At 38.1% G+C, this 22664-nt stretch overlaps 1 protein-coding gene across 1 annotated transcript in view; it reads left to right on the top strand.

Moving 5' to 3' along the window:
* Window positions 1-14191, top strand: part of LOC107718711 (trinucleotide repeat-containing gene 6C protein-like) — a 68022-nt gene extending 53831 nt beyond the window's left edge. The window contains exons 13-23 of the mRNA XM_016525907.1: window positions 2546-2665; window positions 2881-2964; window positions 3124-3367; window positions 4113-4277; window positions 5221-5397; window positions 6498-6647; window positions 6833-6880; window positions 7905-8123; window positions 8327-8400; window positions 9061-9200; window positions 9634-14191. Of these exons, the coding sequence (XP_016381393.1) occupies window positions 2546-2665; window positions 2881-2964; window positions 3124-3367; window positions 4113-4277; window positions 5221-5397; window positions 6498-6647; window positions 6833-6880; window positions 7905-8123; window positions 8327-8400; window positions 9061-9200; window positions 9634-10015 (1803 nt within the window). The 3' untranslated portion in view covers window positions 10016-14191. The remainder of the gene's footprint in view (window positions 1-2545; window positions 2666-2880; window positions 2965-3123; window positions 3368-4112; window positions 4278-5220; window positions 5398-6497; window positions 6648-6832; window positions 6881-7904; window positions 8124-8326; window positions 8401-9060; window positions 9201-9633) is intronic.
* The last annotated feature ends 8473 nt before the right edge of the window (window positions 14192-22664 follow it).

Below are 22664 nucleotides of genomic sequence, written 5' to 3'. Positions count from 1 at the left end.
AATATTTTAATAGGCCTAAGTGGTGTAGGCTAATATCTTCTGTACTTTGTAGACCTAAGCTACCACACAGCTGTATATAGGCCTAAATACAGAACTACAGAGTACAGAAGATATTAGCCTACACCACTTAGGCCTATTAAAATATTCTTTAAAAAAAAACTGACCCGAAACAATAGGTAGTCCTTCAGAATGTAGGCTAGATATAGGCAGCAGTAATTTATAATCTAATATAATGCACGCAAATTTGTTCTTTACAGAACGGAGCGGGATCTGAGCGGGAATTGGTTTACGGTGAGCGTGAGCGGAATATTAACGGAGCGCTTGCTTGGGCGGTTAGAGCGACTGAGCGGAGCGCACGTCCATAGAGCGGAAAACGTAGCGGAGCGTCACACCGCTCCGCTTCGCTCACATGCTCTGGCGGTCATATTGATAAATTACTGAAAGTTAAGTGTCTTCCAGACCCCAACTAAGCAAGCCAGAAGGAAACAGTGGCAAGGAGCCCAAACTCCATCAATAATAAGACCAGAAGAAAAATAAGACACTACAGGGCTGTTACTTAAAGTGATATTTCACCCAAAAATGAAAATTCTGTCATCGTTTACTCACCCTCAACTTGTAAATAAAAGAAGATATTTTGAAGCATATGGGTAACCAAACAGTTAATGGTCCCCATCAACTTCAGTGTTATGGGAAAAAATACTTCAACTGCTCTTCTGTGGCATAGTTTGGAATTATTTTCATTGTACAATATATGCGGTATCGAATGTAAATGTAACTTAAAGGGGTAGTTTGCCCAAAAATGAAAATTTGTTCATTTTCATCAGGAGGTGTCACTGATGTGAAATTAATTATGTATATTTAGGATTTTATATGTCATTAAAGGGTTAGTTCACCCAAAAATGAAAATTAGCCCATAAATTACTCATCCTAGGTGTATATGACTTTCTTCTTTCAGACGAATCCAGTCGGAGTTATATTAAAAATTGTCTTTGATCTTTCAAGCTGTTTAATGCCACTCAGCGGGTGTTGCATGCATCACTCCAAAAGAAGTTAAATAAAAAGCACCCATCCATAAAAAAAGTGTCTCACATGGCTCCGGGGGGTGAACAAAGGCCTCCTGTAGCGAATCGATGCGTTTTTGTAAGAAAAGTATCCATATTCAAAACGTAATAATCATTTTAATGTAGCTTGCGCCAACAGTTGTACACGGAAGCAGCTCTGGGCTGATGACGTATCAGGTCAGCGCTGCGCATGCGCCGATGAGTCTCGTGAAAACCAACGTTTGTTAAAGGGGTGGTTGACTGGTTTTTTTATAGGCTTTATTGTGTTTATGGGGTGCAGTCTAACATGTGTTAATGCTTCGTTTGTTAAAAAACGCATTATTTTTCACATAATTTACCTTTATTCCACACCTCTCTGTCCCTTCTCCTCTGAACGCACTGATCATTTCCTGCTTTTATGAAGCCCCTCCCTCAGAAATACACGATGGGCTCTGATTGATTAGCTGGCCCAGTGTGTTGTAATTGGCTAAACCGCCTCTAGCGCGAGTCTAAACGTCCCGCCCCTCAACATAGCGGCATGTGCTCCGGTTGTATTGTAAACAATGACGTTGTCTATATTGCTTATCAATTTGAGCCCGATTGAGACGCAGAGGATATTAGTGAAGAGGATCGCGCAGAACCTGTGCAAGCACGGCTTTTAATGGTAGGCCTAAGATTTTTGTTTGTTGTTGTCTCATACTTTTAGATACGCTGTTATTTGTAAATGCTACTGCTTCTGTTAGCTTTTAATATACGGTTTTATATTAATTAAAGCTTTAATACAGTTCGGCAACCACATGCGTATAACTATTATATAACTATAACCACAACTATGTATAACGCTTCTCATAACTATAGTATGTGAAAATAAGTGTATTCACTGAGCTGATGATCTGAATGAGAGAGAGGGAGATGCAGAGCGTGTGCAGAGCAGGGCGAGACCAGGAACAGGATGAGAACCGCTGCTTTAGAACATTGATTTTGAAACTTGTGAATCCATTAGAATCGTTAGAAGACAGAATTGGCGCAAGCTACATTAAAGTGATTATTACGTTTTGAATATGGATATTTTTCTTACAAAAACGCAGCTCCGGGCGGATGACGGCCTTTGTTCACCCCCCGGAGCCGTGTGAGACACTTTTTTTATTGATGGGCGCTTTTTATTTAACTTCTTTTGGACTGATGTATGCAACACCTGCTGAGTGGCATTAAACAGCTTGGAAGATCAAAGACAATTTTTTATATAACTCCGACTGGATTTGTCTGAAAGAAGAAAGTCATATACACCTAGGATGACTTGAGGGTGAGTAATTTATGGGCTAATTTTCATTTTTGGGTAAACTAACCCTTTAATAAAAGCAATTTTGTGATATTGACCAAAATGTCAGATTTCCTTGCTTCCACTAAAACGCATAAGATTCTCTTTGGAACATTCTCAAATCATGGTGGATAACATGGATCATCAGGTTTTGCACAAACCGGCTTGTTTTTGCTTTTTTCTGTAGGTTCAAGCACAGCTCTTGCAGTTTGCGGCAAAAAACATTGGACTGAATCCTGCACTTTTAACCTCACCAATAAATCCTCAACAAATGACCCTGCTCTACCAACTACAACAACTGCATGTGGTGAGTCAAACAGTTCACTCTCCTGCTCTGCTGTTTCCACATGAATACCAATGATTGTCATCTACCCACTCATCTGCCTATCTGCAGGGAGCGAGATGCTAGTGCTTTCTGTTCTGATAATGACCCTGTGACCTTTCTATCTCTATTTTTATTTCTTTATATTTCTCTGTATGTTCCTCTCTTTCTCACCTTGCATCTTTTTCTCTTTCTGTCAGGCGTATCAGCGTTTGCAGATTCAGCAGCAAATGATGCAGGCTCAGCGTAATGTCTCTGGTCCCATCAAACAACAAGAGCAGCAAGTATGACACATACACACTCCAATTTTACTGGCCCTGATATTTATACAGTTACAGTAATTTAAATCCTAAAGTATTAGTTCATAGTTATCTTTTGATGACTATGACAAATAATCCTCCATATACAGTGAAAATGATTATCATTTTCGTCCTCTCACACAGGTTGCACGTACAATCACAAACATGCAGCAGCAGATCCAGCAGCACCAGCGTCAGCTGGCCCAGGCCCTGCTTATGAAACAGCAGCAGCCTCCACCTTCCTCTCACACTGGCCTGCACCCAAACCTTGGCAAGGCCAGCCTGGACACTTTCACGGGTCACCCTCAGACTTCGGGCCTCTCCGTCTCAGACCTGCAGACCAAAGAGCAGCAGTCTTCTCCAAACTCCTTCAGCCCTTATACACTCTGTAAGAGAACAAGCCTCATGTGGACACATGCCTGCATGCTTATGCTTGATGTGTGTGTGTGTGTGTGTGTGTGTGTGTGTGTGTGTGTGTGTGTGCATGTGCATGTGTGTGTGAGTGTGAGTGTGAGTTTGCACTTTTCACTTTATTTTACAATGTCCATGTTATGGTCCATTTTATGTTACTGTAGTAATACCAGTAAATTATGCAGAATTACAAGCGACTAAGACAACCCCTAACCCTAGAGTAAGTACATGCTGTTAATTGTAATTATTTTAATAATTAAACAGTAACAAGGACATCTTAAAACAAAGTGTAATTTTTAAATAGTAGCTGATAATTGCACTAATTTCTTTATTGTAATAAAAGCATTGTTTGTAATTATAGTCAATTTAAAACATTTATTTAGTGTGATTTAAAAAAGTATAAAACAATGCAATAAAAATTTGAATGTACTTTATTTTGTCCCTTTACCTGTACTTCAATTCTTTTTTTGTTTGCCATAACAATGCCTATCAATTATCTTCATTTGGGGCTTCATTGGGGCATTTCTCAACAAATATTGATATAAGTGAATAATGAATTGGAATATTGTGTAATAAATGTGATTATTTTTTGATTCATTGATTGACAAGCTATAGTTTTTTTTTTTTAGTTATTTTGATCTTGATCAATGTTTTTTTTTTTTGCCTTGTGTTTGTGTGTGAATGTCCATTAATCTCCTTGTCTCTTTGTCGCCCCCCTGTAGCTGGTTTGAACCCGAACATGAATGTAAACTGTATGGAGGTGGGAAGTCTATCTCTTAAAGACCCCCCTCAGCCTCAGTCCCGGCTCTCACAGTGGACTCATTCAAACTCCATAGATTCCCTGTCAGCTAGCGCTCAGCACATGGAGGCAAACCTCAATAAGCACGGTATTAATTTATTTATTGCTCCAGACATATTATGGGCTTTATTTTGTGCTGTGACATACATAAGATTTTCTAATCTAATCTATAATGTCAAGACAATCATATGATATCCTCTAGGTCTAATCCTTCACAAACAACATTACATTCAATGAAACCACAGAAACCACTTGGGGGTTAGAGTGGCCTGGGTGGCCTAATGGTTAGAGAGTCGGACTTGCAACCCAAAGGTTGCGGATTCTAGTCTCGTACCGGCAGGGAGGTGGGGGGAGTGAATGTACAGCGCTCTCTCCCACCTTCAATACCACGACTGAGGTGCCCTTGAGCAAGGCACCGAACCCCCAACTGCTCCCTGGGCGCCGCAGCAAAAAAATGGCTGCCCACTGCTCCGGGTGTGTGTTCACGGTGTGTGTGTGTTCACTGCTGTGTGTGTGCACTTTGGATGGGATAAATGCAGAGCACTAATTCCGAGTATGGGTCACCATACTTGGCCACGTGTCACGTTTACACTGAGTCACAATTTCTGTCCCTGAGATTTGTGTATACCAAAAGGACAGACAAAACTCTCTCTCAAGTTAAGTGCTTGCAGACATTCCAGAGTTATTTTTACTCTGAGTCAGCAGGGCCTTTTAAAATATTATCCTTCCTTGGCATTTGTTCTCACTAAACCTTGCCTGAACAGTAAGTCCAGCCAACCCGCAGCAATTTACTGGAGTGAGTTCAGCTGAGGACAAAAGCTCAAGCCTGTAATCTTGAATTTTATTATTCAGATTGTATCTTTGAAGATGGATTTTTTTAGAGAGGCAAAATAGCAGTTCAGATATTGGGCATCATAATATACTGTATATCTGGGTTTGGTTGCTTAGTCTCTAAATGTTTTATTATATGATGTTTTTGAGTAAAACCTCCTGTGAATATACAGATTAAACAGATTGCTCTTTTGTTTCAGGTTCAATCTCTTCTGCTCAGTCCCATGTGCCTGTCGGAAAGAGCACCATGGAAGATTCCTTCAGCCCATACAATCTGATGTCAAGATCTGAATCCTTGGTGTCTCCAGACAACTGGACACAGGGCAAAGGTCCCAATGAGAAAATCTCTAGTAACTCCAATATCAACTGGCCTCCTGGTAAGCTTCAGTGGCATATTATAATTAAAAATATATAAATAAATAAAAAATGTATTGCCGTTGGTCATAGTGATTGTAGACCAAACATCGGCAACCTATGGCACACATGCTAGCATTGGCACCCAAAGGCATAAACACTGGCACACAAGCAATAGCAAAAGAGGTATTTAGTTTGAATAAAGTCCCTCAAACCCTCATACCAACATGCATTTTGAGGTAATCAATCCTCATAGCCTGATTCCTCACAGCCTGATTTACTAAATTAGGGGCTTTAAATACTTACAAAGTGTGAGAAATAACCTGCGCTAGTAAACAAATGCGCACTAGATTTCAGGTACAGAAATATAATAATTAAGTGTAAATTAACACTGCAAAGTGTTCACTGTATAAGTTAAATATAGATTCATCTTTGCTAAAGTTGTGTTTTGTTGTTTGATTAAAATTAATGACAGACGGTAGCAGATATTTATAGGCTGCTGTCCCTTTAAGACCTAATGAGGTCTTAAGGGGGTCCCTTTAAGACCTAATGAGGTAAAGACCTAATAAGTTAAATATAGATTCATCTTTGTTAAAGTTGTGTTTTGTTGTTTGATTAAAATTAATGACAGACGGTAGCAGATATTTATAGGCTGCTGTCCCTTTAAGACCTAATGAGGTCTTAAAAGACCCTTTAATACCTGGCAATAAAGCTCATTCTGATTCTGATTCTGATTCTAATGCGCGGATCCAATATACTGTTACACATGCGATTTCTTTCTGTTATGAGTGTTATGAGACTCCTTCTCTTTAGCCTCTTCTTGCGCTTGAATGGTTTAAAATCGCTTAAATGTTTAAATTGGCAAGACTTAGACACAAGTTCAAATTATATACTTTCACTCTATGATGGTTAAGCTTTGCAACTAATCCGCAAATCACATGGCTACCAAGCCATAGAGCCTGGTCCGCATAGATCATGGTCATGTTTTTTTATGTGTATGGGATGGCACAGTAATTAACCAGACAAATTAAAGATGGAACTCCATGACCAAAAGGTTGCTGACACCTGTTATATACTTTGAATTTTATGCTGGAAAACCAATTTTGTTCTTGCTTTCTCTCAGAATTCTGCCCTGGGGTGCCATGGAAAGGTCTGCAGAACATTGACCCTGAGAATGATCCCAACATGACCCCAGGAAGCGTTCCAAGTGGCCCCACCATTAACACTAACATACAGGATGTGAATCGCTACCTGTTACGTGACAGGACTGGAGGTGAGGGATGATTGATGGCTTATGACATAAGTTATAACAGACCAAAAGAGCTTGTTACTTAAAATTTTGATGAAAATTTTTACTGCTAAATGAACATTGCATTCTTAACTAAATAATAAAGCTATACCAGAAATCACTATTTTAAGGATCATTACACAGTAAATGTATAATATTATTTATATTAGCCTCATCCCCATCTCAGAATGGGACTATGTCTTCCTCGAGTGAGTGGACAGTCAGTGCCTGTAACACGTTCGGTCTGTCCTCTCAGAACGAGAGGGATGCTAAAACCCACATTCTCCCTTGTTCTGTTATACTTCTTCCTGTTTTAAATGTTGATCATTGTCAGAAACAATAAACTAATTTAAAGTTTATATATATGCATATATACAGAATGTGTTACTCTCTGAGGCCATTCAGAGCATGTAGCATTTGAAAAAGTCAGCGAGATACTTTTTAGGAGTGAATATTTTAATGTTTAAAACACCTGTTGAGGGAGGTTGCAGCAGGTTATACAAGCAGACATTTATAATAATCTTATAATAAACATGTACAATATTCAAAAAAATGTTGATCACTGGCTGAACACTTCATTCCTTATATCATTCTGTTGAATCAAGTCTCTCTATCACACAGTTTCCCAGATTTCCTGTTTCGGTAATACTGATAATAGTGTCAACGTTTTTAGTGATTACTACTAAAAAGTTTAGGGTCAGTAATATTTTTTAATGTTTCTTAAATAAGTCTCTTAGGTTCACCTAATCTGCTTTTATTTGTTTAAAAATACACTAAAACAGTAATATTGTGAAATATACTACAAACTGTTTTCTATTTTAATATTTTAAATAAAATACTTAAAATATTATTTATTCCTGTGATGGCAAAGTTGAATTTTCAGCAGCCATTACTACAGTCTTCATTGTCTCATCATTCTAATATGCTGTTTTGGTGCTCAATAAATAATTCTTAGTAATAAAATAATAGTTGTGCTGCTTAATATATTTGTGGAAACTGTGATAACATTTTTTCAGCATTCTTTGATGAATAGAAATTTAAAAAGAACAGCATTTATTTGAAATAAATGGCCATTGGAATGGACTTTCTTTACCCCACTGTGGCTGTTTGCATAACCCCAAGCAGAAACAAATTTATGTTGTCATATTGTTTTAACAAATCCTTAGAGGCAACAATGAGTGGTGACTGTACCTGCTGCTGTTATTCATTTGTCCATCTCTTTCTTCGTCTCCTCCCTTTCTTCAGGTAAACTCTTGGAAATGAAGTCTACCTGGTCCCCTGGACCCATCTCCCACACACAGGCCTCTTTATCTCATGAGTTATGGAAGGTTTCCACAGGGACACGTAACTCCAGTGCTCCCTCACGCCCCCCTCCAGGCCTGACCAACACCAAGCCCTCCTCCACCTGGGGAGGAAACTCTCTTGGCCTCAGCCAGGGCTGGACCAACTCTTACTCCTCAGGTAAATCCTCAGTACACCTGTGTGGTACAAAGCAGCACAACCAGTTACTTACGAGGTTCTGCTGTAGTGTGGCCGACCAGTCAGACTCTGTCTCATGTTGTGTGTTTAGAGTTGCAAATGGGCAGAAGTCAAGTATTTAGTGGAAAATATGCTCAGCTGTAACATGTTTTTCCAGACCTGTCTCTCTTTACTTTTTGTTATAGAAGGAGGAACTTGGAGCACTGACAGTCTCAACAGAGGAAGCAGCTGGCTGGTGCTGAGAAACCTCACTCCTCAGGTGCATAGTGCAAACAATTTATATTACTGTAAAAACTAGTATGGTTTATTCCGATTCATATCGCATGAAAGTACAGAACTAAATGTCAGTTTTTATGTAGCATTATGCACTATACTATTTTAGTGTTTTTTGTGGGCACTGTGCTGCTATTTAATTGTTTTGCAATGTAAAGAATTAAAAAAAAATTTAAAAATTTTTTTTTACTGCTGCAGTATGTCTTGCTGTTTTTTCAGCATCTCTGATATGAGTATAAAAGTTTTGACACACAGCAAACCTCAACAATATCAGCTTCAAAACACTGGGCCAATCAGAGGGAGACATAGGCAGGCATATTCTAAGCATGAGTTTACAGTGGCATCCATGTATCATTTTTCAGCATTAAAATATGAGGTTTTTAGCTATACAGGGATATAAGAGAGGATTTTAGAACACATTGTTTTTATTTGTCACTAACTCACCACCTAGCAACGAGACACAGATTTCTGTGTGTATAATGTGTTCGTAATCATAAAAAGGGCATTTCAAAACCCTTGCATTCTGTGAAGCTCTTTTTTACAATACCTTGCCTGTTTTCGCAAGAACACATTCTCTCTGAACAGCCCTTTAGCACTTGAATATGAATAACAATAATTTAATAATTTATGTATGTGTGTGCATCAGATTGATGGCTCCACCCTGCGGACTCTGTGCATGCAGCACGGCCCTCTCATTACCTTCCATCTGAACCTGACACAGGGCAATGCTGTTGTACGTTACAGCTCCAAGGAGGAGACTGCCAAAGCCCAAAAATCCCTGCACATGTAAGACTACAATCTCTTCTACATCATACGTCTCTGAGGCGCTGTCCCAAATGGCAACCTAAAACCCACGGAGTCCACACTTTTGTAACGTAATGCCGCTTTGACTGTTGGTTAAAAGTCTGCTTCGGAGCCCTACGGTCTCATGGACTTTACAGTCATGTGCACACGGCTGGCATTGTATGTCCACAAGACTGAAGTGTGCAATTTGAGACAGGGCCTGAGAAAATGTTCAAGAACAGATTTATAGTTATATTTACGATTTATAGTGTTAGCCGTATGCCTTTTGTTTTCTAAATTCAAGTCCTATATTTTTTGAAAACCTTCTAGATAAATGTGCATTGTCTTTCTCTCTTCAAGCTGATTTTATGTATTATCCATCAAGAAAGCTTTTTCATGCTTGAATCCCTTTCCAATTGTTTGTCTACCTCTCAAGGTGTGTGCTGGGTAACACTACCATCCTGGCAGAGTTTGCCGGTGAGGACGATGTGAACCGCTTCTTTGCACAGGGCCAGTCCCTTACCCCCACCACCAGCTGGCAGGCCAGCCCAGCACCAGGCTCCAATCAACCCCGGCTGGGCAACCCTGCTGCCAGCCACCCCACAGGCCTCTGGAGCGGGGGTGGAGGAGGTACCAAGACAGTCTGTAGTACCAGGAACAGCAGCCGCGGAAACGGAGGCGACCTGCTGTGGGGCAGTGTGCCGCAGTACTCCAGTTTGTGGGCTCCCCCAAATGGAGACGACCCCAGGGTAATCGGCAACCCCATCCCAATTAACGCTCTGATCCCGGGAGACCTGCTGAGCGGAGAGAGCATGTAGGATGTATCGGACATCATAAACCAACAAAGTCAAAAGACCTAATGGATCAAAACCCAAGCAAATCAATGTGGCGATAATCACTTTTTGTGGAGCTGTAACGGAGGTTTAGGGTGAAACAAAGCTGCAAACCTTCCACTGCTGTTTATTTGTCCTCTGGTTTTTACGTCAGACTGTTTGTTGTGTTCGTGGATCTTGTTCTTAGTGTTCAAAGACCTTGAGAAGCAAGAATCAATAGAAGCAGAAGCCTTTTGATGCTTTTTTATTTCCAAAGTATGTTTTTGCTCAAAAGTGTTGTTCAGGAGAAGCCATCAACGAGGCAGCCATCTGAAAGCGACCCAGACACAGTGAGACCTCATGACACATTTCCCTATAACGACACTGTTCTGATGATTGGAATGATCCTGGTACTTTTTTTGGTTTTAAACTTTGCATAGTTTCTTCAGAACTTCTATTAGCCGTAAGTGCTCTCTCTCCAGGTCCTCCTTAAAAACTTTTATTTTATAAAACCAACAAAAAAAGAAAACTTTGTATCTTGCACAGTTCTGTTTCTGAGCCAGCGAATAGGCCAGAGCAAATGAGAAGAACACTCCTAGCAGTGGCCTGTCAGCATGACGAATCACCAATGATCTTTTTTCTTCAATTATTTTAGTTTTACAAAAGGGAGCTGCACTGCTCTATGATTTCTATTTACTCACGTCAGTTGTTTTTTTGGGGGTTTTTTTGTGTATGGTTAAAAAAAATAAGCTCAATGTTAAGCTTTGATGTAGATGAATGAATGTCAGTGTCTGCTGGAACTTGACCAAGCATCTGTGCGCGAATACATAACCACTGTTAAAAACACTCAGTGGAGGCTTTTTAATTATACCTAATGGACTTCAGTGCTGAATCAATCAGAAGATATTTAGTTACTATGTTATGTATCTGATCGGCCATTTTATTGAGATACAACTGAGAGAAGAAACTCATTCTGATGCATTGTGCAATAGAAGCCAGAGACCCTTTCTTCCGTCCACACTGAAGCTTACTGAAACTTAAGACTCCTTTTTTTTTTCTCGAAGATTTTGGAAGAATTTAACCTTTGAACATTTTCCTACCTTGCCTCTGTTTTTCTGGCTTGCTGGCTGTGGAAAGGGGGAACTGTTAATTGTGTTTGACGTCACTCCATGCAGTTTTAAACTCGGCATGTGTGGGATCACACAGTCTCCCAGCCACTTCTTCACCAAACAGAAACGGAATCCAGAGCGGAGACACATGGCACGGGAGTCAGGCACAATACCAAATACAATGGGTTTCTCTTAATGCAGTACAGAGTAAGAGACCTTTGCATTTGGTACAAACATAAAAGACGCGTTGTCTCTTCTTAAAGGGGTATTATCATAGCACTTATTACAAGAGTTATGCTCCTTCTGTGAAGCCAATAAATCAGATAATGGAGCATATAGTTAAAAAAAGAAAAAGAAAAAAAAACAACAAGAACTTCTTATGGCAACTTTTAACTTTTTTTTTTTGTACCTTACTGGTATTCAAAAAAAATTATTTGTTTGTCGTCCATCTCTGGTCCAGAAACTTCAAAAAATCTGAATGAAGGGAAGAACAAACTCTACAATCATACAAAACTTGCAATGTATGTTTTTTGTGTCTGTACTTTTCCCCCTCTCTATCAAAGTGAATGTCATTGTTATTCAAATGAAATAGTCAAATGTCTTTATCTGTCTGAAGGAGGCACCTCCATTTGATTGGATTTGAAAAGGAGGATGTGTGGTCTTAGTGCCTCAATGTGGGAACTGATAGGAGGACGTTTGATTCTCCATCGCAACTCTCTCCGTGCACTTAGTACAATGGAATGCAAGAAAGGACATTAATGACGTCATGATATGGACGTTGTCGTCATCATTTATCATTTGCATCCGTGTTGTAGTAATTTGGAATGTCACCCCGTTCCTTCTCTGGATAACATCACACGTCTCATGCGTCCTTACCTACTCCCTCCCTCGTGTGGTCTTGCATGATTTTTTTTGCTGGAGTTTGAGACTGAATGGAATTGCCAGTGTTGTGAAACATGCTTTTTCACATTCTTTTGGTCTTCATGCAGTGGTCCTTAACTGCCTACAGTGCTCATATGCAGATACACTTTAAAAGAGGTGCCTCTGTATAGCTGTCCTGTGTAACGAATGCAAACGAAGAACAATGATGTGGGCCATACTTATTTTTGTTGTTAACAGTGTTCTTAGGTCATTTAGGGCCTCTTTTGTTGATGTGCGTATGTGTGACCTCACCCTGGGTGTCCCACCTCTAACTCAGCTGCTACCATCCTCTTTCTCTTATGTGGCCTCAGTGAAGCCAACCCTGTTACCGAGACAAGCCGCCCGTACTTGAAAAAGCCCTGTCCAAGCAGTGTTTCTATGGACAGACTCTTTCTGCCAATGGTTCTTTAACTACAGCACATGGCATGCTGTCACTATGCAAAGTTAGAGAAGATGGGCAAGTAATGTCCGCCCTGTGCCAATCTGTGGCTTTGGAAGAAAGTTGGAAATATCTCACAGTCCTCCCGTAATACTTTCTTACATACTCAAGGCCATTGTCATCCTTGTAAACTTGTAAACAAAGAATGTTTTCTGACACTAAATCATTTTTGGAGGTCTGTGTGTTAATTCTGCTGAATTTGATAAATCTCATTTCAATATAATCTCAGGGGACGACAAGATTAACTAAATTGATGTTTATTGAAAGTTGATCGTTTTGAAGATTTATCATTTACACATTAAAGTTTTACACATTAAATTGTGTATGAAGCTTACAAAGTGTACATTAAAGAAACGCAAAAGGGATATTTATCAGTGGGGCAGTAAATTTAGGAGTAAATTTTGGCTAGTTTGAGTCTTCTCAATCCTTTTGAACAGGGACTACTGCAGAGCCATCAGTTCGTTTATATAGTAAATGTATATTGTGTATCTTACCTCTCTGCTGCTGGTTGTATTGAATTCCCCTTATGGTCTCATGTGCCAATATATACATAGATATATGTACAGTACACTGTGGCATCTCTGACTTCACATCTTAAATTCCAATGTGTGTCGTTTTGTTGTAGAGCACTTCTGTCCAGAGGCACTTTGATGATTCTTGTGTGTTTGAGGTGGGATTGGGTTCAAAAGGGTTGAGGATATTCGTCAGATATTTGTCACCTCATGCTGATTATTTGTGATAATCTTGTTACTGTCATTGGAAGAATCCTTTATAACAAACAAGAACTTTAACAGCATTGGGGATTATGGTGTGCTAATGGCATACAGATCATGAGTAATCCCTGGTACTTTTTTTGAATACCAAAAATGTAATAGCATTTTAATATATGTTTTTTTTTTTTTTTTTATAAAAGTTTGACAAAAACACGTAAACAATGAAGGAAAAAGATCTATAACATTGAAAAATGCACTTCTTGCTGATATTATCTCCTGTTTGCTGGTCACGTTCTGAAGGTTGACAGCAAGCTGGAGTGCCTTTTGTGTATGCCGTATTAACTGTTTGTTTGTAAAAATGGGGCCCTGAACTGTACATTTCCATCTCAGTCTAAGTTCGTTTTGGGCCTTTATGCTGTATAAACCTTCTTTTTTTTCTTTTGGGAAAAGACATTTCAACAGATGTGTCTTAAGATACTAAAGTTGTTCATTGACTTATTTTTTTTCTGTTTCTGGGTGTGGGGATCACTGTTGCCTGTGTATGTAACTGCCTTGTTCCAAACTCAGTCGCGGCTGGCTGACAGTGAACCACAATGTGGCTGTAATTCCAAACAGTCAAACATCACAGGAAGTCTCTGGTGACACCAGCATAGGTAGACTACAGCTAAACATTATCCTGTATATTATCACGCTCATTATGTAGAAAAATGCTATCAGATCTCTGATTCCTTCCCTTTTGAAACTACTAGGTAAAATATAATTTGAAATAAGCAATAGACCTTGCAGTGTGTCATCCGAGAGAATTTGCCTAAAGGAAAAAAACGAAAGAGTGATTAATGATAGATATGAACCAAATAGTCTTACTGGAGTAGCATGTTTAAAATTAAATTACACAGGACATACATGCAGTATTTGTGTATACCTATGTTGAAACCCGTAATTATGAACCATGTTTTTGTCTCTGGGCAAAGAACGAAAAATCATAAACATATCAAAAGATATAAATAAAATATTTATAAAAATGTGAGGGGTGTACTCACTTCTGTGAGATACTGTATATTCACCGATACTTGAATTAAAGTGTGCCAATTGTAAAATGTGAATTTATTTTTTCTTACATTTTTGTTTGGGTCTGACACTTTCAAGTTATTTGATAACATGCTCACAAGGTTTAACATTCTTCATGAGAAAGAAAAAAAAATTTGGTTAAAAAAAAAAAATGGTTAAAAAAAAACTCAAAAGTTTGAATGGTTGTGTGTGTGTGTGCTCTCTAATCACTGCTTCTCGTCACGGGGCAACTGTCTGCAATTATGATCCATTTAGTATGTTGTACTGTCTCTGTTATTTGTGTGCGCGCCTGTTTTAAAAATTGTTCCACCATGGTTACTATTTAGCATTGCACTGAGTGTCTTTTTTTCCTTGCTCAGCTATACTAAAAAAAAACCCCAGAAAACTGCAAGGGAGATTATGACAATTCATGTGTTAATGTTTACTCAAGGACTTGATGGATTTATTTTCATCTTAAAATGTTTAAAACCTGTAAAATTGTATCCTCATAGTGGCTTTTATTGTGGATTAATTCCCACAAGAGTTATCATTTTGAAGAGTGTTGCATCAATTAAATTGCATTATAAAAAAATAAAAATAGAAGATAAAAAGTGAACTTTAGCCACAGTGAGAAAGTTGGTAAAGAAGCAGTTACATTCATGGATGAACAGTAAAGATAACCAGATAGTTAGTGACATTCTGACTCATTTCAAAAGGTGCCTCTCTTCCATTCTGTGAAATTCCTTTTCTTTTTAAATCTACCTGTCGTTTACAAATGATTGAATTGTCTGAATTTGCCAAAAAAAGAAAAGTAAAGAAAAAAAAAAAAAAAAAAAAAAACTTCTCAAATGAAGACGTATGCTACTCCGGGATTGTATTTTGCTTATGAATTACATTATTGTTCTTGTTGGTTGAACTTGGCCTAAATGTCTTTGAATTTTAGTTTCTGTAAAAGCAACATGATTCTGTCACTGTCTTGCACACTGACAATGGACTTGGATATTTTCTCAGGAAGATTAGGGGTCCAGAGTTCCAGTTCCACTGTTATGATGTTGATTATCATGAGAATTTAACAAATCGATTAATGAAAGGGAAAAAAAAAAAGATGTTGATGGAAATCCAGCTCTAAGCACTGAAGGTTATGGATTTAAAATTTTATTTTTGAATTTTAATCTGTAGCAGACACACATTTGCCAAATATTAGATTTGTAGTGAACCTGTGTGCTATATTTCTAGAAGTGGAGTACTTTCCATTTGAAATATGTTTGTTTGTTTATATCTGTCGCTTTATGTACAAATACTGTTTTGTTTAGGTTGTGGAAGGACTTACCACTGTTTGATTTTACCTTGCCTGATGTTTCTCAACAAGGTCCAGTAAAAGATGCTTGATATTCCATCCTCTTGTCTTTACTTGTTTTAAAAATTCGGTTGAGGCCTGTATGCAAAGGCCTGAGAACTGTAGATCAACACAGAACTTGAACTCTTACTAGATTTTCTTACAAGGTTTTGAGTGCGGGATGAAAATACTCCAAGTTAATTCTCCATCTAGGTTTAACACTAGATGCAGAAATAAGATGTTGTGAAAGGATTAAGAATCTATGCACAAGTTTGAGGGGACAGTATATCCGGACACGCTATTCATACAAGGATCATTGTGGTGTGGTAGGTAAAGGGAATGTGGGGGGTGGGGGATGGGGATTTCAAGTTTCTTTGTACGAGTTTTGACTGGAATCAGCAGATATTAAAGTATTGTCACATTGCTCTGTCTCTCAACCAAGGAGCATAATCAACCAAGCACTGTAGGTTTATGCAAATCTCTGACATTCTGGTGTTTAAATGGAATGATGGGTTGTGAAAAGGGAATTTAACTGTTTCTCTTTATTGTTCATATACTAAGAACATGACTGTACTGAGATTTAACAATGTTGCTGGCTTTTAAATGTTTTTTTTTTTTTTTATGAAAATGAAAATCCTGTCATCATTTACTCACCCTCAAGTATTTCCAAATCTGTACTAGTTTCTTCTAGTGAACACAAAAGAAGATATTTTGAAAAATGTTGGGAACCAAACAGTTGCTGGTAGCCATTGACTATCTATAGTTCCATTTTTTTTTCTTCTCGCTATACTATAGAGGTCAATGGCTACCACCAACTGTTTGGTTACCTACATTCTTCAAAATATCTTCTTCTGCATTCAACAGAAGAAAGAAATGCATACAGGTTTGGAACAACATGAAGGTGAGTAAATGATAACATTTTCATTTTTGGGTGAAATATCCTTTTAATAGAATGTGATCGTTGAGGACTTGCACCGAAAAAAAGTCTTTATGTGGTATGGAGATTATTTCAACCTATATTAATAAACAGCATTTTTCCTCTTGAACTGTGTTTGTTTTTTATTTACGTTGTGAGCTAGTATTTCATTTACACCAAATTTAGTCAACATTTGGGTTTTTCTCTAAACTCTCTGTGCCCTCTGTAAGTAGTTTATATGCGGGCTGACATGGCAGTCATCTTGAACATACTGAAATGTGAGTTTGGCTATATGTTATTTAAGGCAATATAATACATTTTGATATTTACTGAGTGCGGGATGAAAATACTCCAAGTTAATTCTCCATCTAGGTTTAACACTAGATGCAGAAATAAGATGTTGTGAAAGGATTAAGAATCTATGCACAAGTTTGAGGGGACAGTATATCCGGACACGCTATTCATACAAGGATCATTGTGGTGTGGTAGGTAAAGGGAATGTGGGGGGTGGGGGATGGGGATTTCAAGTTTCTTTGTACGAGTTTTGACTGGAATCAGCAGATATTAAAGTATTGTCACATTGCTCTGTCTCTCAACCAAGGAGCATAATCAACCAAGCACTGTGGGTTTATGCAAATCTCTGACATTCTGGTGTTTAAATGGAATGATGGGTTGTGAAAAGGGAATTTAACTGTTTCTCTTTATTGTTCATATACTAAGAACATGACTGTACTGAGATTTAACAATGTTGCTGGCTTTTAAATGTTTTTTTTTTTTTTTATGAAAATGAAAATCCTGTCATCATTTACTCACCCTCAAGTATTTCCAAATCTGTACTAGTTTCTTCTAGTGAACACAAAAGAAGATATTTTGAAAAATGTTGGGAACCAAACAGTTGCTGGTAGCCATTGACTATCTATAGTTCCATTTTTTTTTCTTCTCGCTATACTATAGAGGTCAATGGCTACCACCAACTGTTTGGTTACCTACATTCTTCAAAATATCTTCTTCTGCATTCAACAGAAGAAAGAAATGCATACAGGTTTGGAACAACATGAAGGTGAGTAAATGATAACATTTTCATTTTTGGGTGAAATATCCTTTTAATAGAATGTGATCGTTGAGGACTTGCACCGAAAAAAAGTCTTTATGTGGTATGGAGATTATTTCAACCTATATTAATAAACAGCATTTTTCCTCTTGAACTGTGTTTGTTTTTTATTTACGTTGTGAGCTAGTATTTCATTTACACCAAATTTAGTCAACATTTGGGTTTTTCTCTAAACTCTCTGTGCCCTCTGTAAGTAGTTTATATGCGGGCTGACATGGCAGTCATCTTGAACATACTGAAATGTGAGTTTGGCTATATGTTATTTAAGGCAATATAATACATTTTGATATTTACATTAGATGAGAGCATGACCAAAAAAAAAAAAAAACAGTTGGCTCTCTGACTTGACTTTGTTAGCAGTCAGAGGTGATTGATTTATTGTGTGAGACTGCCTGCAGTTAATTTTATTTTCCAAATGTACTAGTCATGTCTTTGTGTAAAAGATTTTAATGAGGAAAACATTACTGAGGACACCTGTAAATTATGTAGCTGAATGGCACATGCAGAAAGTTAACGTGCTTCCTTTGATCATTCTGGTTCAGTTTTGCATAGCCTTAGGCTTAGAACATTTACAAAATTAGTAACATCTAAACTCTATCTGAACCTACTGCCAAGGAACAGGGTTATAAGCTAAATATGAAAAACTACTATAACCTTTCTACATTTTTTTCTTAAGAACAATTTAAAATATATGTGTAAATTGCTAATTTAACAAATTCCTAAATGGAAGAGTTGTCTTCTGCCTCTTGTGTTGGTTGCACTTATACAAATCATACACAAGAAGGCAGTATTGAGCTACATTCATTTCTATATCCTCACCGCAGTCCTTAAGGACAGCATCTTATTTACTCATCAGGCCTCTGAGACTTATTTGCCTAATCTTTATAGTATAAACATTTAGGCCTTTAGTGGTATTCTTTGTACTTCATTTCAGTTATGACCATAAATCATATTTACATAAACGAGTGTGAATAATGATACAGTATGGAGGTCTAATAATATACTGGTGCATCTTTTCACAGAATAAATGTAAAAAATCTCACTCTTCTCTCAGCTGTCACTTTCTTGGAATATTGTTGGCAATGGTATAGAGCAGGGGTGGCGAACTCCGGTCCTGGAGAGCCGCAGCCCTGCAGAATTCAGCACCAACCATAATAAAAACTCACCTGCCTGTAGCTTCCTAGTAACCCTTCAGACCTTGATTAGCTTGTTCAGGTGTGTTTGATTAGGGTTGAAGCAAAACTCTGCAGGGCTGCGGCTCTCCAGGACCAATGTTCGCCACCCCTGGTATAGAGAAACTCCCAAGACTAAAAGTGCTCTTGTAGGTGTTTTATGCTATAAATAACTATGGTCTATAAGTTACCATGGAAATACATCCTCAGGACCAATGCCAAGAGTTACTGTGAGGGAAAACAAGCATGCTAAGTTTGTCGACACTACACTCATTAAAAAAAAAAAATGTGTTGGATGAGTAAGCGTTTTTTTTCTATATGCATTTGAAAAGTGGCTAATTATAGAAAATCGGATAATCCTTGATAGGCTTTTATCTGACAGGCACAAGGCCACAGGTAATCACAGCCCTGCAGATATTGAGAACATATATATATATATATATATACTGTATATGTTACTTGAATACCCATCCTTAAAGTGGACTACAATCAAGGCATTTGTGGAGATCAGAAACAGTGCTGATACAGAGAATAACTCCCTTTGGAGTGGACTTTGAGCTTTGTAAATGTGCAGATCTTGTTCATGCGCAAACAGCAACATATGCACTAAAGGAAGTTGAAAATGTAAAAAGCATAATAGGACCCTTTTAAATTTGACTGGCTGAGCAGACGACTAGGAGTAATGAGCAGCACTGGGACTTTTCAATGTTTGTATCACTCTGCTAGTCTTTCTTTGTGGCGTTCTAGTCACACTGTCAGTGTGAGTATTAGTGGTGGGGATTTTTTGCAGGTTATATTGTTATACCAATAGATCAGGGGTGGCGAACGTCGGTCCTGGAGAGCCGCAGCCCTGCAGAGTTTTGCTTCAACCCTAATCAAACACACCTGAATAAGCTAATCAAGGTCTGAAGGGTTACTAGAAAGCTACAGGCAGATGAGTTTTAATTAGGGTTGGAGCTGTCCTCTGCAGGGCTGCGGCTCTCCAGGACCGGAGTTCGCCACCGCTGCAATAGATGATAACAAGTGACATTTTGTGTATTATGACGGGGCATTCACATGGAGTGTTGACGTCAATGCTTGATGGAGGGCGTGTTTGAAGCTTGGTGCTGACAGACAGACCGTCATAGTGACAACAGCCAATTACATTACCTTTCCAGTGTTGCATACGATTGGCTAACTATACTATATATATATATAGCTGATATGGAAGTCATTTTTAAACCAACCAGCTTTCTGTTGGTCAACCCGATCCAAAATCTGCATGGGGAAATCTTTCAAACAAAATTTCCAATCATGCAGATTCTTATTAAAATTACTCAATTTGACTGTGAAAATGCACCAAACAACGGTAAATGTGAGTTTAATTTTAACATTATCAGTAAATTATTTTTGTATAAAGGTGCGGTCCAGTGTTAATTTCATTGACGAATATAGATTTTGTCAACAACATTTTTTCACCAATGAAATTATAACTAAATAAAAAAACGTATTGAAATACAAAAACTATAATGAAAATCAATTGAAATTTTCGTCAACAAATAAAAACGAGATGAAATGTTAGGGAGGGACAATTTGGAAAGAGATCCAATCAGAACTAATTTGTAACGTGGTATACAGGTTAGATGCACAAGTTTACTGATCTACCTGTCAGCGCATAAGTTGGCATACATTTGCTCCATGTCTCATAAAATAAATTTAAAAAATGTCAATATCCGGGGCGAAAGAGAAGCGCAGACATATGTACAAATTTGAAAAAGGTTGATGATGCTAAAGAAACTTAATCCGGTAGGCTACGGTTTTCTGTGTGCACAGACCCGAAGCCTCTATTGAATTGAGTCCTGTTGTGTCTTATCACACTTGAATGGACAAATACACACAAAATTATGTCAAATTGTTTTTGTTTTTGTTTTTTTTGGCTAGTTCATGCAAATCCAATTGGTTATGTATCACGTGAATGTAACAGTTGGGAGAATATGAGATGCTAGTATATTGGATATGTGCATTAGGTCTTAAAGTGACATCAGCCTAATAAACCTGCTGCTGTCTTTGTCATCATAGTTAATCAAACAACAAAAGAAAAAAGAAAATCATACACTGCTAACTTAAGTAGGCCTAGTTTTAATAAGGAATACTCTATATTTTATATAATCACTAGTCTTTTGCTGACAAGGAGACAATGTTCTTGTTTCTTTATGAGAAGTGGTTTTATTTGATTTTCAGATAAATAAACAGTTTATTTCACAACATTTAAATGTGTCTCTTTTGCATGTTCAACCCTTAATAGGCTATCATTTATTTTAACAGATCGTATAGTCTAAGTTTATTTTTAGTCAAAATTTGCTGTTAAAATTAATGCTGGTGTGTAACATTTTTGTGCGGCAAATTTTCGCGGGCGAAATCCAGTCATTTCAATAAGTTATTTTATTATCGGAACCACAGGACTCCTGCTCAGTTTGTTTTTAATAACCCTACTGCTGTAAATAGATGTACTTTATTGATCCAGAAAACGAATCCAGTGGCAAAACCGCAACAACATAAAAGACAAACTACACAAACGAACAAGATGAAATATAATTCACGCGCATCCATATTCACCTCCCATCACTTGAGATCAGCACTTGTAAAAGCGCCCACATGACGAGGATCAGTGAAAGGAGGCGGGTGCCTCTCATTTATCTCCCCATGCTTGTCTGCGCTTCGCTCGGTCACAGTGAACTTTGGCAAAGCGCTCTGTGGATGCTGGCAGGAGTCGCTCCTCTCGGGCGCTGCTGGCACGCGCTGTGGATGCGAAACAACAGCAATAAGGTACTTCTAGCCAATGTTGTAAATAACCTGATAATTTCGCTTTATCATGTTATCGCATTCTGTTTGGTGAAATACCGGGTATTCAGTTTGAGCAAAATCACGCCAGGCACGACACTGGATGATAATATTTTAATACAAAACACAAAACAGCATAAAGGGACTTCAGAAAGAAACGATGTTTCTCTTGAAGGTGACTGTTTGAGGATGAAGCCAGACGCTACTGGGAAAGACAGGCGTGTTTAAAAATCTATCGCGAAGTTATGTGTGACGTACTGTGGATTTACAGTGTCTAAAACATCCTGTAATGAAATATGGAAACGAGGAGGAACTCCACATACCCGCAGTTTGGGATAAACTCACGTGCCATATGACAGAGCTGGAATAATGCCAGTTTAGGTCTGCATGAAGTTTGGAGTTGTCAAAACCATATATGTGGATATATGTGGCGGAATATACCTGAACAAGACATCATGGCAAAACTTTATGAGAAGAGATAATCATTATTTGGGTGAATTGTGAGGGGCAAAGGTGCTATGGTGAACTCATCCCCAGCGGTCGCTGCTCACGCAGAGGGTGAAGAGATCGAGGTGCTAGAGAGCACCGATGTCCTTCCTGTAGCTCCAGAGGACGTAAGTGACAATGTGCAGATGCATGATTTATGTTGTTGAAAAGCAGAAAGAACAGAGATGAATTTAAGATTGGTTCATCTTTTTCTCAATTATATCTGTGTTCATTCATTTCTCCGACCTCTTTCTCTGTCTTACACAAACGCTTCTCTCAGCAATGGAAGTCTCTTTTTAACAAGGTAGGATTACTGCTTTTGTTCCTGACAGTTTCTTGTATGTTTGGGTTTGGTGTTGTGTAACATGTGCAGGCCATGCTTGTTTATTAATATGTCAATAACTGATACAATGGTTCTATAAAATAAGAAAAAAGACAGAAGAGTAAAATCATGAAAAAAAAGTTATATTTCAGGTATAGTGGTCGACCAATATTACATAGGCTTGGCTATCAGACCCTGATGCTGAATGACAAAATAACCTTTAAAAATTCTTACACTAGACAGATTACATAGTAAATTGTTTT

This window comes from Sinocyclocheilus rhinocerous, unplaced genomic scaffold, assembly GCF_001515625.1.
Source record: "Sinocyclocheilus rhinocerous isolate Xijiao unplaced genomic scaffold, SAMN03320098_v1.1 scaffold1715, whole genome shotgun sequence".
In the NCBI taxonomy this organism is placed as follows: Eukaryota; Metazoa; Chordata; class Actinopteri; order Cypriniformes; family Cyprinidae; genus Sinocyclocheilus; species Sinocyclocheilus rhinocerous.
The sequence above is the reverse complement of the archived record's forward strand: the minus strand, read 5'-3'. Positions and strand labels throughout refer to the sequence as shown.